General features: G+C 47.8%; 1 protein-coding gene across 1 annotated transcript in view; it reads left to right on the top strand.

Moving 5' to 3' along the window:
• AMN (amnion associated transmembrane protein) overlaps positions 1-14775 on the top strand; it is a 77490-nt gene that overhangs the window by 28935 nt on the left and 33780 nt on the right. Inside the window, exon 4 of the mRNA XM_080982005.1 lies at positions 14305-14392. Within this exon, the coding sequence (XP_080838131.1) occupies positions 14305-14392 (88 nt within the window). The remainder of the gene's footprint in view (positions 1-14304; positions 14393-14775) is intronic.

The following is a 14775-nucleotide window of genomic DNA, read 5'->3' as shown; positions in this document are numbered from 1 at the left end:
GGTCTCAACTACGGCCAGGGCCTTTTCAGGACTGGCCCCGACTTGGTGGAATGCTCTGTCACAAGAGACTAGGGCCCTGCGGGACTTGACATCTTTCCGCAGGGCCTGCAAGGCAGAGCTGTTCCGCCTGGCCTTTGGTTTGGACTCAGTCTGATCCTTCTGTTTCCCTCCCCTTACGGTTTTGATCTATGGGCTACTTTTAAAATGAGGCTGCATTTTAAATTGCATTTTAAACTGTATTTTAAATTGGTGGGTTTTTTCCCTATTATGTTTTTATTGTAATTTTATTGGTGTTGGCCGCCCTGAGCCCAGCTCTGGCTAGGGAGGGCGGGGTATAAATAATATTTTTTTAAATTATTATTATTATTATTATTATTAAAAACTGAATACCACCCCATTGAATCAGGCCAAAGACCCATTCAGTCCAGCATCCTGTTCTCTTTTTTTTAAAAAAAAAAAATTATTAATAATTTCAGAATTACAGAAAAGAAAGAAAAAGTAAAAAACAACACTACAATGCATAAAAAGAAGAAAAAACACAAAACATAAAACCAATACAACAATACAGCGAAAAAAACAAAAAAGGGGGAAAAAAACACAAATCCCACATTACATATCTTTAACTTCCATTTGCTTATTTCGTTGACCTCCTCACACCTCCCTTTTTGTATTCTAGTTTAGTTAGTTATTTCAGCAAATTCTTTCCATCTTTCTCAATTATTATTAAATAATTTATCTTAACAATTTAACCTATTAATTAACTCGACAGATCCTTTCCATCTTTCCCCATATTCTGTTATTCAAATTACCTTAATTTATTTAACCTTATCTTACCATAAAATACCTTAAAGCTTGAAACTTAATACTCAGTTATACATAACTCCTGATATCATTTCTACTAGAGTCATATAGTTTCATTCCAACATTTTCCCTAATATTCATTAATTTTAGGCTAATTCCCTAAATAAAAATTTTTTCTTTATAAATTTTCTTCCAATCTTCATCCAACGTCTCTTCTTCCTGGTCTCGGGTCGTGTCAGTCCTTACTGTCCATTCCATCTAGTCCATCAACCTGGAAGTCTTATGTCCGAGGCCCTTAAGTCTCTTCCATGTCCCTTCTGCAGATCTTCTTCTTCTTGTTTATACTTGCACTTTTCCTTGTCTTTTGTTGGTCTCTTTCTTAATTTCTTTCCTTTCTCATTGAGGAGTAGGTCTCTGGGGGGTTCCAACCCAAAATTATCTCCGTCTCCCTTCACCAAACCAGCCCATTCCCCACAGTCCCACTCCCCACAGTCATCAATATAATCCAAAAAATGTTTACGAGCATATGTCGAAGTCTCTCCAAAGTTAAGAGCCTCCTCAGCTCCAGACTCCCCCTGGCCCACTCCAACTTCAATCTTCAAAAACAGCGGCTTATGCTTCTGTAGGGCCTCGGGCCTCTCCATTTGTATTATTTGAGGTGCAGCCGCAGCCTCCTCCATTATCTTCTGCACTTGCCCAATCAATACAGGTTCCTGAGTTGGACCCTGGATGGTTTCTATATCACTATTCACTATTTGTCCACAGTTATTGGCCACAACAGTCATCAAATCCATTTTCTCATTCATCAAATCCATCTTCTCGTGCATCTGTTCCAACAAAGCATTTGTCTTACATAAAGCAAGCACCAAAACTTCCTTCCAGCTCATATTTAGTCAAGGTCAAAAGGACTAATCCCACAATCTTAATCTCACAGCTGTGGATTCCTCAGGTAGACTGCAGCAACAATTTAGCAAGCTCCCTCTAGAGGAGACAATTTCTATTTGTATCCATCTTTTTTAGGCAAGTCGAACAAAGGAAAATTACTTTCATTTTTCAGATATTTTGTTTCTTTAGAATGCAAAAGGCAACATTGGAATCAGTTTATTTCTCTTCTTTAGCTATCTGTCAAAGTATTCCATTCACAGTCAATGAACCTCTCCAACAATTTCTGTCTCTGACACCCCATTCCCAGGTTAGAGACGGTGGAGACTTATCTTTCTTCACTCCCTCTCCTGCAGGCATCACACAAAGTCCCCCCCCCCTTTTCCCCTGCTTCCAAGGGGGTTCCAGTAGTTATAAATGAAGGAAATTTAGGCTTTTTTAACGACTTTCCAGGCTTTAGCTCACAAGGTTTTTGCTTCAGTCTATATACAAAAAGCGGAAGGCGGACTTCCTGTTTTGAACCTTCCCGCTTCGATGTCAAATTAAGATATTTCTTGATCCAATTTTCCGTTTCTACTCACGGGTACTTGTTTTAAATCCAATTGTCCACAGGAAAAAGTTAGCGCTCTCCGGCGATGGCTGTGCGGCTTCACTCCGTGAAAGTAGCAGTCAGTTCGCAGCACCGCGCCGCTCACCCCACTTCACTCCGGAATCCTAGAAAGGGGTTCCCCGTGAGTAGGGGGGGCGCTCCTGGTGCCCTGCCGAACCCCACGTTCCCAGGCTTCCTCCGCCTGGGATTTCTAGCGGGTCCCCACCTTCGCCGCGGCAGGAAGACCCAGTTTCCATGGAGCCAGTTCCTCCGGTCGGAGGAACTCCGCCATTCGCCGATGGCGCTAACCCGGAAGTCTCCAGCATCCTGTTCTCACAGTGGTCAACCAGTTGCCTATGGCAAGACTGTAAGCTGGGCATGAGTGCAGCAGCGCTCTGCCCTGTTGCAGTTCCTGGCAACTGGTATCCAAAGGCAAATTGCAGTGGTTTTCACCCCTGGGGTGCCTTGAATAATGGCCAGGGGTACCACAGGCAACACTGGCCTCTGTCCCTCTTTCCTTCCCTCCCTCCTCTGCTGCCCTCTCGTATCTCTGCCTCCCAAAGGCTTGCACAGCTGTTTGTTGCAGCAGCCCTGGCTACAAGCTCCGCAGGCGAATGGTGTCTCTGGGGCCGGCCAGGGGTTGCTGGTTACCAAGAGCTGAGGAGGCCTTGGAGTAAGCAAGCAAGTGGGCGAGGGAATCCAGCCAGCCAGTCCACCAGCCCTTGCTGTTGGGAATGGACAGACATGTCCCAGGCCCCTGTGGGGCAGTGTGAGGAGGCACCTCTCTTTGGGGTGGGGAGCTCAGAGACTAGGGGCAGCAGCAGCGGTTGCCCATAGGACTTCCAAGGAGAGGGGAGAGGAGAGGAGGCTGAGGGAACACTCCACAAGGGAGGGTGTTTGAACAAGATTGAGAGGCTGCCAGCTCTGCAGGCAAGGGGTGACATAAGTGTTGGGTTTCTGTTTGTGCCACTGTACAGTGCTTGGGACGCTGATGGTTAAACCACAGAGCCTAGGACTTGCTGATCAGAAGGTCGGCAGTTCGAATCCCCGCGACGGGGTGAGTTCCTGTTGGTCGGTCCCTGCTCCTGCCAACCTAGCAGTTCGAAAGCACGTCAAAGTGCAAGTAGATAGATAGGTACAGCGGAAAGGTAAACAGCGTTTCCGTGTGCTGCTCTGGTTCGCCAGAAGCGGCTTAGTCATGCTGGCCACATGACCCGGAAGCTGTCTGTGGACAAACGCTGGCTCCCTCGACTAATAAAGCGAGATGAGCGCTGCAACCCCAGAGTCGGTCACGACTGGACCTAATGGTCAGGGGTCCCTTTACCTTTACCTTTACAGTGCTTGGAGTCACAAGACTCTGTTTACATTCCAGAGATTCCAGACTGTTGGGAGTCTCATGGGAGAGGGGAGACAGATGTTGATATTGCTGGTTTCCTGTTCCTTTGTTCCAGTTGCCTCTCGGCTTTCACAGAGAGAGGATGTATATTTCATTTCTGTCTGCGTAGTTAGAAATAAAACTCTTAGCAATGTAGCTCATATTTTTTGTCCTTCGCTGCTGCTTGGATACTCTGCGTAATGAGGGAATGTGCCTAGCACCTCATCAAAGGCTCAGGTCGTTAATCACCGTCGGAGGACTCGACCAGAGGAGCAGCTCGGCTGAACGCAAGTCCAACAATAAGTGGGCTCCTGAGCCCCACGGGGTGCTGCAGTAAGAATGTAGTTGGTCAAGGGAGCTGTGGACTCAAAAACGGTTGAAATCCTCTGGCATATTGAGTACAGATGCATGTTGAATGCAAAGTCAAACAGCACCAGGAGGGGGTCTGGTTGGCGACGACTGCTGTAGAGCATGAATAAATGAATGAAATATATGGATATATACATGCATAGCTATGATACTGATTTCAGTCCTGACCTATGTTCCTCATAAGCAGTGCTGTTTCTTTCCTGCTGCAGTCCGGCTTCTGACAAAAACTACATTATTTACCTTGCAGTCCACTCTGGTGGAATTGCACATAATTCATGCAGTTATTGTTACGCTATTCGACACCATCCATTTCAGCGCAAAGGAAACACAATGCAAATTGGACGGGTGATGGGGGAGTGAGTAAGCAATTACGTATCCTTTGTGGACTGAAAACAGCAACAGCAATTATTGATCGTAGTTGCTGGATTGATTTCTGTTCTGGACATGGGAGGAGTAAGTGAACACCAACAGTTTCCACTCCTGTTTCCGCTGAAATTCTACAACATCTCTTCCTGGAAGGGTCTGTTTCTCAAGTGACCATTCGCACTCAGCCACAGACACAGAGTTGCAGAATCCAAGCACCTCATTTCTGTTAATGGCACGGAATATAAAGTATGTAGCTAGAAGCAGACACTTCTCAGCAGCCAGCTCTTGGCTGGCAATAAATTAACCACAGTTGTCTTTTCTGGCAGTCAGTCCTGGTGGCTCAAAGGGCAGCAAATTGCCACCTGCTCCTCTGGGTCCAGGCACTTTGCTCCTGACGCCGAGCACGTGGCTTCTGTGGAATCCCATGACTGACACACCCCGTCAAAGAATTCTGAGCTCTCAGAGAGGGCAGGAGTGTTTCTAGGAAGAAGGCCATCTCATCGCTTCCAGATCTCAAGTGACACCAGAATTTCTTCAGCCTAGCACTGCTGGTTCTTTGGTCATTTATTGCGCCACCACGGTCTGCAACACATTGCCTGGTCATTTTTATGGAATCTGGCAGGCTGCGCCTGTTCTGCTCATTCAGTAAAAGCCATTAAGCTTCATCATTACTGGGATTTTTATCTGTTTATTAATGCCTTTCAGTGCGTCCAGCCTCATCCATGTTTGGGGGGGCTGGCTGGCTGGTGGCACATAGCTGTGCTAGTGGGATTCTAACAGGAATGCCTTTAGAGCCATCAGCCACATTCTTGCTAATGGAAGATTAAAACCTGCCCAAGTGCATTTGCAGAGGTGTACAGATCACAGCTCCTGTTTACATATCTGAATTCTCTCTTTCTCCTCCAGCCTGCATTGACCTGCAACAATAAGCCAAGCTTTCCACCATACTGTGGTTTACTGTGAATGAGCGCATTGCTGGTGCTCCTGCTTTGTTCCTTCAATGTTGTTGTTGATTGAATTTATATACCGCCCTATACCCAGAGGTCTCAGGGCGGTTCACATGTTGTGAGCAGGGAAAGCAAGCCAGATCCACACAGCCAGAAGCAAGCCAGGTCAGCGTGAAGAAGCAGAGGCAGTTGCCAGTGAAGTTAACTATTCGAGGAAACAAATGTGCAACCCAGCAACCCTTCCCAGTAGCCCCTATGGGGGACTTGCCAGTTGCCTTCCACCCTTTGTAAGACTCCTCCTCTCCTGGATGTTTCCCAGGCAGTGTGTCTACACTTCTGGTCTCTGTTCTGCTCTCCTCATTATCCTGTGTGTTCTTGGAGACCCAGGGAAAGAGGGAGCTTGTCACAACGGGAGAGGCAATGGGATTCTGTTTCATCCTTGAAGTCTGAACAGTGATAGCTGTGGTGTGCTGGGCTCCTTGGAAACTTGATCTGCCTCTTGGTGAATAGGAGGTGCTGCTGGTCTCCTCCCAGGGAGGAAATGGCTGGGGCTGCCCTCTGGCTTCTCCTAGGCTCTGCACCCACATGGCATGATTCAGAGTGCCCCCCCAACAGCCTTTGATTCCCACTCTAACCCCCAGGTGAGGTTGATTTGATTCCCCCTGTGTTCTCAATGTACCCGTATTTTTCGCTCTATAAGACGCCCCAGACCACAAGACGCACCTAGTTTTTGGAGGAGGAAAACAAGAAAAAAAATATTCTGAATCTCAGAAGCCAGAACAGCAAGAAGGATCGCTGCGCAGTGAAAGCAGCAATTCCTCTTGCTGTTCTGGCTTCTGAGATAGCTGCGCAGCCTGCATTCGCTCCATAAGATGCACACACATTTCCCCTTACTTTTTAGGAGGGGAAAAGTAAGTCTTATAGAGCAAAAAATACGGTAGATCTTCACTCCCTCCTCCTTTCCAATGTCTTTATTCTCCTCTTCCTTCTGATGTAGATCTTCACTCGCTCCTTCTTCCCTGGCCAAAGGAGGCACCATTTTGTGGTTTGCCTCAGGTGCCAAAATGTCTTGGGCCAGCCTTGGAGGCAGAGCATAGCCACCATCGCTAGTGGCAGAAGGGCTTTGCATTTACTGCCAAAGGGAGAACTGAGAGAATTCTGTCATTCTTAAAAAAAATATGGAGATCCCTAAAAATAGCACATTCATCCTGGGTAGAACATTCAGAGTGTGCAATAAAACTATCTATATGTTTAAAGTAAACACGCTGAATATTTATATGCCGCAATTATGACTATTCATATCTGCTGCATTGCAATTAACTCCAATTAATAATATTCATTAGTGTTCTTCCAAGGCTGTAATTCATGATTTTAAAATAGAGATGCATCTGCAGAATCTTGCAGTGGAATAGAGCGTCTTCCTTGGCTATCCACTTCTACTTGCACAGTGTAAATTCAGAATGTTTGTGGATTTTATGGGTCTACTCTTGGGAGACCAGTGAGGAAAGGAACTGGTCACAGCAAGAAGAGGGAAGTTCCCTGGCTTCTTCAGCAGCCTGCCTCATCTCTGTCTCCTGGCCCCTCTCTTCTTCTGCCTCTGAGTCTGGACTGTCCTCTCTGTTGGGAATCTGAATACGTGCAGCTACGCACACAGAGTCAATTAGGGTTTGGCCAACAGCCAAGGCAATGTGAAGGAGTAAGTCTGCCTGGTGATACAGAGGCATGGAGACAGCTCCATGATTGGTCAAGCTTTCTCAGGGGAATAATTATTAATGGCCTACTAACTGGAATGTGTTAGTATGAGGTTGAGTTCAGGAGTTGAGAGTTGTGTGAGAGAGAGCTAGTCAAAGATCTGTGTTCTGTTCTGTTCCTGTAAATAGTCCGCTGTATATAATAAACACCTAACTACAAGTTCCTGGTTCCTGCTTCGTCCATCCTGTCTGCAGCCAAGTTGCCAATTGCTTTCGTGAACTCTGCGTTTACTCTGCTAGGTCTGGCTAAGGCCCTGCAACTAGTCAGAAAGTTGCGAAACACCAATAGGTTTTGCCAATACTCTACCCCAGCCTCTTCCTGCTCACTAAACCCTGTTGCCTCTTCAGCTTCCATCACCTCTTCCTCCCAGTCCGCTCCCTCTTCTCCCTCTGACCACTCATCGTTGTCCCACCACCAATCCCCTGGCTCTGAGCCTTCTTCCTTTGCTGGTTCCCCAGCTGGTGCCTGCCACCTTTCTTCTGCATCCAGCCAGTCCATGACAGTCATCTGTGCAGGGATCTTTTGCCCAATGTGGGGTTCGAACCTGCAACCTTGAGATTAAGAGCCCCATGCTCTACTAGACAAACCTAGACAGCATCTTAAAAAGCAGAGACATCACCTTGCCAACAAAGGTCTGTGTGATGGCCTGGGATTCAGATGCTGAACCTGAGGAATCCCAGCCTGCACAGGATCCCCCGTCTCCAGAACCAGCTGAGCCGGGGCTGGGGCATGAGCCTGAAGGGTCCTCACCTGTGCTGGATCCTCAGGTGCAGGCACCAGCTGAGTCTGCTCTGGCTCCTGAGATAATGGAGGACCCATTGCCTGCAGGTGCTCCGCTCTCAGCCCCGTCAGAGGAAGCTGAGGTTGCCTCTGGGTCCGATAACCCTCCAGCCTCTCCTGAGCTGCAGAGGCTCAGGGCAGAGAGGCGGAGGGAACTAAGTTCCCACAGGAGGAGTGCTCACCTCCAGGCCAGGAGAGGTGAGTCACCAGAGGATCGGGGCCGCCCTATGCCTCGGGGCAGATAAAAGCCAGCCAGCCCCAGTCTTGGAGCAACGTTGCTGGTTGTCAGCCCCTGCCTGAACCCTGCCCAGCACCCAGCTTCGACTTTTACAGACTGCCTTCGTTTTGCTTCATTGACCACGGACTGGACTTGGACCTTGCCTCTTGATTAACTCCCAGGACCAGCACAGTCTGTATAGTTAAAGCTATGGTTTTCCCAGTAGTGATGTATGGAAGTGAGAGCTGGACCATAAAGAAGGCTGATCGCCGAAGAATTGATGCTTTTGAATTATGGTGCTGGAGGAAACTCTTGAGAGTCCTATGGACTGCAAGAAGATCAAACCTATCCATTCTGAAGGCAATCAGCCCTGAGTGCTCACTGGAAGGACAGGTCCTGAAGCTGAGGCTCCAATACTTTGGCCACCTCATGAGAAGAGAAGACTCCCTGGAAAAGACCCTGAAGCTGGGAAAGATGGAGGGCACAAGGAGAAGGGGACGACAGAGGACGAGATGTTGGGACAGTGTTCTTGAAGCTACCAGCATGAGTTTGACCAAACTGTGGGAGGCAGTGGAAGACAGGAGTGCCTGGCGTGCTCTGGTCCATGGGGTCACGAAGAGTAGGACATGACTAAACGACTAAACAACAACAACATGCTCTACTATATATGAAACGGCTGTACATATATGTATTCATGGTTGATGTTCTTATTGTTCCATTCCTGCGAGGTGTTTCGTTTGAAACAATTCGTAAATAAAATAAATTAATATGTTGCAGTATAAAGAGTAGCTGCAAAAAATGTTCTCAGGGCACACAGGTCTTCTCTGATGAACAAAGGCACTACAGCCTTTGAACCTTTCCCCCTATCTTGCTCCACTCCCATCGTTTCCCACCTCCCTGCTGAAATCCAAAATGGCGCCCCTGGGTCACTTTATGTCTTGCTTGCTTCGGAACCCCCTGTCTCCTTATTTCTCTCCAGGCGGTTCTGTTCTCTGCAAGAGCAGGCTCCCTGCAGCCTGTGGGGGTGAGCCCCCTTTCTGGAGCTGTAAAGAACCCAGCAAAGTCTCTCCTTGCCTCTGATCTCTGAAGCTCCTGCTATAAATCACGGAAAGGCAGATTTTTCCTGAAATGGTGGGTCAGTGTTAACGGTGTCCTGCGCAGAGATTTATGAGCGCTGCCACGGTCACAGCTATGGACAGCCAACAGAAGGATGCTGACAGCTCAGGGTATCTTAAGACTTCTCAGGAGGACAGAGCAGAATGCATTGCTGCGGTGATTCAAGTCAGTCAGCATGATGGCGTGAAAAACGGCTTAGATAAATTGGATAAAGTTAAGGCTTGGGTCCAGCGCTTGATTTTGGGCTCTGTCATGCTCAGCCAGGTGCTAAGCCCGATGGCAAGCAGCTGGGTCTGGGAGTTACAGTTTTATTCAATTTAAAAATAATAAAATAAAATAATAAAATAAAATATTTCCCATACTGTCTTGGAGTAAAGATGGGAAGCTGGAGCTGGCTGGCAGGTCAAATCCTTACCTCCACCCTCCATGGGCCATCTTTGGCAAGTGGGAGGAGCCTCTCACCTGCCAATAACCTGACGTCATTATGACTCCAGACGTCAACTTCCACATTTAGGTCCATTTGGAGATGCTGTTTGCAATCAATGCTACTTGGTAAGGAGGTAAAATTGAGCACGAAAATTGCATAGGGAGTCCTCTGGACTTGAAGAGGATGTTACCAGCAATGTCTCGCCTGTGGAAGTCCACAAGCTTGTGTAAGAAAAGGGCAAGAGGCAATGAAGAGAGATGAACAATTTCAGTTTGTTATGCTATATGCATTTGGGATGGCTACAGTAGCAGAAGAACAACAGACCTAAGTTTTTATTTTATTTTATTTTAATTAATAAAGCTACTTTGCAGCTTATGGACAGTTACCGTACGTCCAAGGAACCGGCGGTGAAAAAAGACTGTCACTCCACGTACTTTGAGGAAAGAGGTTTTATAAGGACATACGAAATGTTGTGAACCGGCCCAACAGACTGTGTGGTATAACAGTAAAGGCGTAAATCATAAAGAACTGATCTCAGTGCCTTTGCTGGAAGAACCTCTTAAGAGGTTTGCAGTTAATATATGAGAATATAATGGACATTTCTTGGTTGTGGTTGGGTACTTCTCTTACTGTCAGAAAGTTCTTCCTGATGTTGAGTCGGAATCTCTTTCCTTGTAACTTGAAGCCATTGGTTCGAGTCCTACCCTCCAGAGCAGGAGAAAACAAGCTTGCTCCCTCTTCCATGTGACAGCCCTAGAGATATTTGGCTATCCTTTCTCCTCTCAGTCCTCCTCTTTCCCATGCTACGCATACCCAGCTCCTTCAGTCCTTCCTCATAAGGCTTGGTTTCCAGGCCCTTCACCATCATGGTCACCCTCCTCAGCGCACGTTCCAGCGTGAATATCAGGATGGGGTACCTACTTAGGGCACTCTGGGCATTGGTGAACTCTAACTCCCACCATGAAAAGCAATGACAAACCTAGACAGCATCTTAAAAAGCAGAGACATCACCTTGCCAACAAAGGTCCGTATAGTTAAAACTATGGTTTTCCCAGGAGTGATGTATGGAAGTGAGAGCTGGACCAGAAAGAAGGCTGATCGCCAAAGAATTGATGCTTTTGAATTATGGTGCTGGAGGAGACTCTTGAGAGTCCCATAGACTGCAAGAAGAGCAAACCTCTCCATTCTGAAGGAAATCAGCCCCGAGTGCTCACTGGAAGGACAGGTCCTGAAGCTGAGGCTCCAATACTTTGGCCACCTCATGAGAAGAGAAGACTCCCTGGAAAAGACCCTGAAGCTGGGGAAGATTGAGGGCACAAGGAGAAGGGGACAACAGAGGACGAGATGTTGGGACAGTGTTCTTGAAGCTACCAGCATGAGTTTGACCAAACTGTGGGAGGCAGTGGAAGACAGGAGTGCCTGGCGTGCTCTGGTCCATGGGGTCACAAAGAGCCGGACACGACTAAACGACTAAACAACAACAACAACTCCCACCATCCCAGACCATTGGCCACGCTGGCTTGGGCTGATGGGAATTGGGGTCCACCAATTTCTGTCGGGCTACAAGTTCTCCATCTCTGACATTCACCACACAGCAAGGATTAAATGTAACCAGAGGAAAGGAGATGCAACAGGGAGCTCAACTGCTTTGCTGCTTTCCCAGCTGCAGGCTGCTGTGTCCGCTATGCTGCTGTTCTAGACGGTTCTTAGCAACACACCGTTTCCACTAGCGCAATTCTTGCCTTGGATTTCTCTCTTGCACAACATTAAAAAAAACATGCCGGCTAGTGCACGAGCCCACAAGTGCAGCTTATGGTCTCAGCACCCCTTTCCTTTCTTCCCTTTGATCATGCCCAATTTCCCCTACATATGAAAAAGGTCTACGGTTTTTCTGAATTGGTAGCCAGAAGACACAGGCCCAGCCTCTTTATCCTTAAATTACCTTTTTTCCTCCCCCAGCTGGAAAGGGAAATTGCGCCTCATTCTAGGCAGTACAGATAGCTCTGACCAACTGCTGCCACCTGCAGGTGAGCGCTGGCGAGGACAGACGAAGGCAGCTCGAAACAGACCGAAAGTAATTAACTGGGTAACAGCAGAATCTACATTTCTTCTTCTTTTCCTTCCCCAGTTCTAATCCCAGAGATGTGGTCCAGGGCAAAGAGACATGCTGGAAGCTTCTATATTAAGAGTCCCACATTCCCCCAAGAGGCACCTTAATCAGCGCCAGGCTAGCTAAATGGCTCTCGCTCTCGCTTTATGGCGGGAGAAGGGAACTCGGGGCCCAATCAGCGCCGTCACAGAGGCTTGATTGCAAATGAGCTCTTTGCAGCACTCCCAAGTGCTTCCAGCATTGCAGAACAGCATGCTCTGATGATGCAGTCTGTGACAGGAGAGCAGGACAGCTCTGGCACGACTGCAGGCAGAGCAAAGCAGAGAGAGCTTTTGGCTCGGAGGAACCAAATTAAAACGACTGCATAGCAGGAGGCATTTGATCGAAAGGCCTCTGCTTTAAGAACTTAATTCTTCCCTGCCCTTTTCCCATCAGCTTTTTTCCGGTGTGGTGTCCTGAATACTTTTGAAACTGGGAAGACTTGGGCTTGAACCCTCCGGGACCTGTGGGTGAACCTCTCTCTCTCTGATTAGCCTGTTGCCACATTGGGTGGTTATGCGAGGACAAAGTGGGCTCCCTCCGCTGCCCAATTTATGCTGCCCTGCCAAATGTGCTCAATATACAAGCCAACTTTCACCATTCAGATGTTTGGGACTCCAATTCCCATGGTCAGTAGGCAGCCATGATGGGAGTCATCATCCAGAGACGAGAGCCAGTGTGGTGTAGTGGTTAAGAGCGGTAGACTCGTAATCTGGGGAACCAGGTTCGCGTCTCCGCTCCTCCACATGCAGCTGCTGGGTGACCTTGGGCCAGTCACACTTCTTTGAAGTCTCTCAGCCCCACTCACCTCACAGAGTGTTTGTTGTGGGGGAGGAAGGGAAAGGAGAATGTTAGCCGCTTTGAGACTCCTTCGGGTAGTGAGAAAGCGGGATCTCAAATCCAAACTCCTCATCCAATGACATCTGACACAAACTATTGCAAACTTTGTGGTAAAAGTAGCCGTGTTGGCCCCTGAGGAGAATTCGAAAATCCGTATTAGGTTATTAGGTCAGCTAAAATGTTCCAAAACAGTGTGCAAGCTTTTGCCATCTAGAATACAAAAGCTGGTGTGCTGTTTTGTGACACTTTTGGCTGGCCTAATCAAGGTCTTGCCCTATTATGGGTTTTGAAATTTTACAGTGCAGTTGTGGTAGCACTGAGTCTGACCTTTGGAGAAATACTGCCCTGATTCAGACATCGTGCCAAATCACGGTTTGGTGCTACACGAACGATCCTGGGCCTCAGTGACCCAGTCCAGTTCTGTCTAGAAGCAGGCTATCACCAAAGCAGATAGCTTTTCTGTCTAGTTGGGGATTGTCTACCCCAGGGGTCAGCAAACTTTTTCAGCAGGGGGCCGGTCCACTGTCCCTCAGACCTTGTGGGGGATCGGACTATATTTTGGAAAAAAAATGAATGAATTCCTATGCCCCATAAATAACCCAGAGATGCATTTTAAATAAAAGGACACATCCTACTCATGTAAAAACACGCTGATTCCTGGCCCGTCCATGGGCTGGATTTAGAAGGCGATTGGGCTGGATCCGGCCCCCGGGCCTTAGTTTGCCTACCCATGGTCTACCCTGACAGGCAGGGATCCTCCAGGGTCTTAGGCAAATGGTTTTTCTACCACCTGCTATCTTGAACTTCTGCATGCACTGGACGTGCTTCATCACTGAGCTGGTTTGCAAAGCAATAACAACCTTCCCTTTGCTCCCTAACAGAAAGGCGAGAATCTCAGCACAACAGGAAAGGAGAGAGCATGAGACAGGCGAGGAGGGAGCACTTGTCCTACTGCTTTCTCCTGGGAAAACCTGTTCTTTACTGCTGAATCGCAGGAAACGTCCACCGGGTTTTCTGCAAATTGATGGTTGCTCCGGTTTAGCAGTAAAGAGTATGTTTTCCTGGGGATTGCAGCAGGGCAAACGAAAATCCTCTTGGACCCATGTCTACAAAGCACAGAGCCAGCAGAAAACCTCTTGGACCCATGCTTTCTAAGCATGGGGCAAGCAGAAGAGTGGATGTGCCCTCTGACACCCAGACAGCAAAAGTCAGCATCATATTTGTGCAAACTTTGAGTCCTCTGGCTTGGCATGGGACTCTGCTGCACTTCAGACTACATGGGCTGGCCATTGGGAATGAATCAATCCATGAATTTATGGGTTGCACCCAATGTAGTGCCAAGTTGAAGTCACGTAGCAGTACATGAAATGTTTTGCTCCAGGGAATGTTATTGCACCAGAAAATGTGCAAGCAGGTTACCTTTGCTGTGCAATAGAGAGCACAATCAGTTGCCTAATGGTTTTCTGCTAGCACAACGGCTGTGTTCCTTCATTGTGCAATAAGCAAATTCGCCTGTCCACTAACCCAACAGCCCTTGGGCTACCGGACAGAGGATTCTGGGTACAGTCCTATATTATTAAAGCTCATCGAGTGTGGAAAGGATTTATGGAGAGGAGCCGTGTAAGAATGTTGTTAACGTCTGGCAGAACAGAGCCTCAAGATGCAACCTTTCTGCCTTTTGTTTGTTTTTTCAGTACATCCCACTGGATGGAGAATTCATCCTGGCCCCCGGAGCTGGGTTTGCAGCCTTCGACGGCAGTTTTGATCCAGGATGTGAGACAGGTATTGTGCTCGACCTACCGTTCATTAGTCATGCAAATTAAGCGCAGAGAGAATATGCCTCCGTTACGCTGCTGCTCACAAGTCATTCTCCCAGTCATAATTAACTTTCCCCTGGAGCCCCCTCCCCCAAAGTTTCGAAACTAGTCAGAGCTTTCCTTTTCATAATTGGGGGTGGGGGGAAAGAGAGAGAGAGAGAGAGGAGGAGGAGGTGGAGGAAATGGTAAGCGTTGGTTGCAGGCGTTCCTCCAGGACTGTCTCCGCAGAGGTTCCCATTGAAGTGAGTTGTTTTGCTCTTGCCAGAGAGTTGCATTCATTTCGGTGCGGCTTACATGGGGGAATATTCCCAGTGGGATCATGCTCATTGTTTGCCTTTCCATTGCGTC

The sequence above is a fragment of the Podarcis pityusensis genome (genome assembly GCF_964106645.2).
Source record: "Podarcis pityusensis genome assembly, chromosome: 1".
In the NCBI taxonomy this organism is placed as follows: domain Eukaryota; kingdom Metazoa; phylum Chordata; class Lepidosauria; order Squamata; family Lacertidae; genus Podarcis; species Podarcis pityusensis.
The sequence above is the reverse complement of the archived record's forward strand: the minus strand, read 5'-3'. Positions and strand labels throughout refer to the sequence as shown.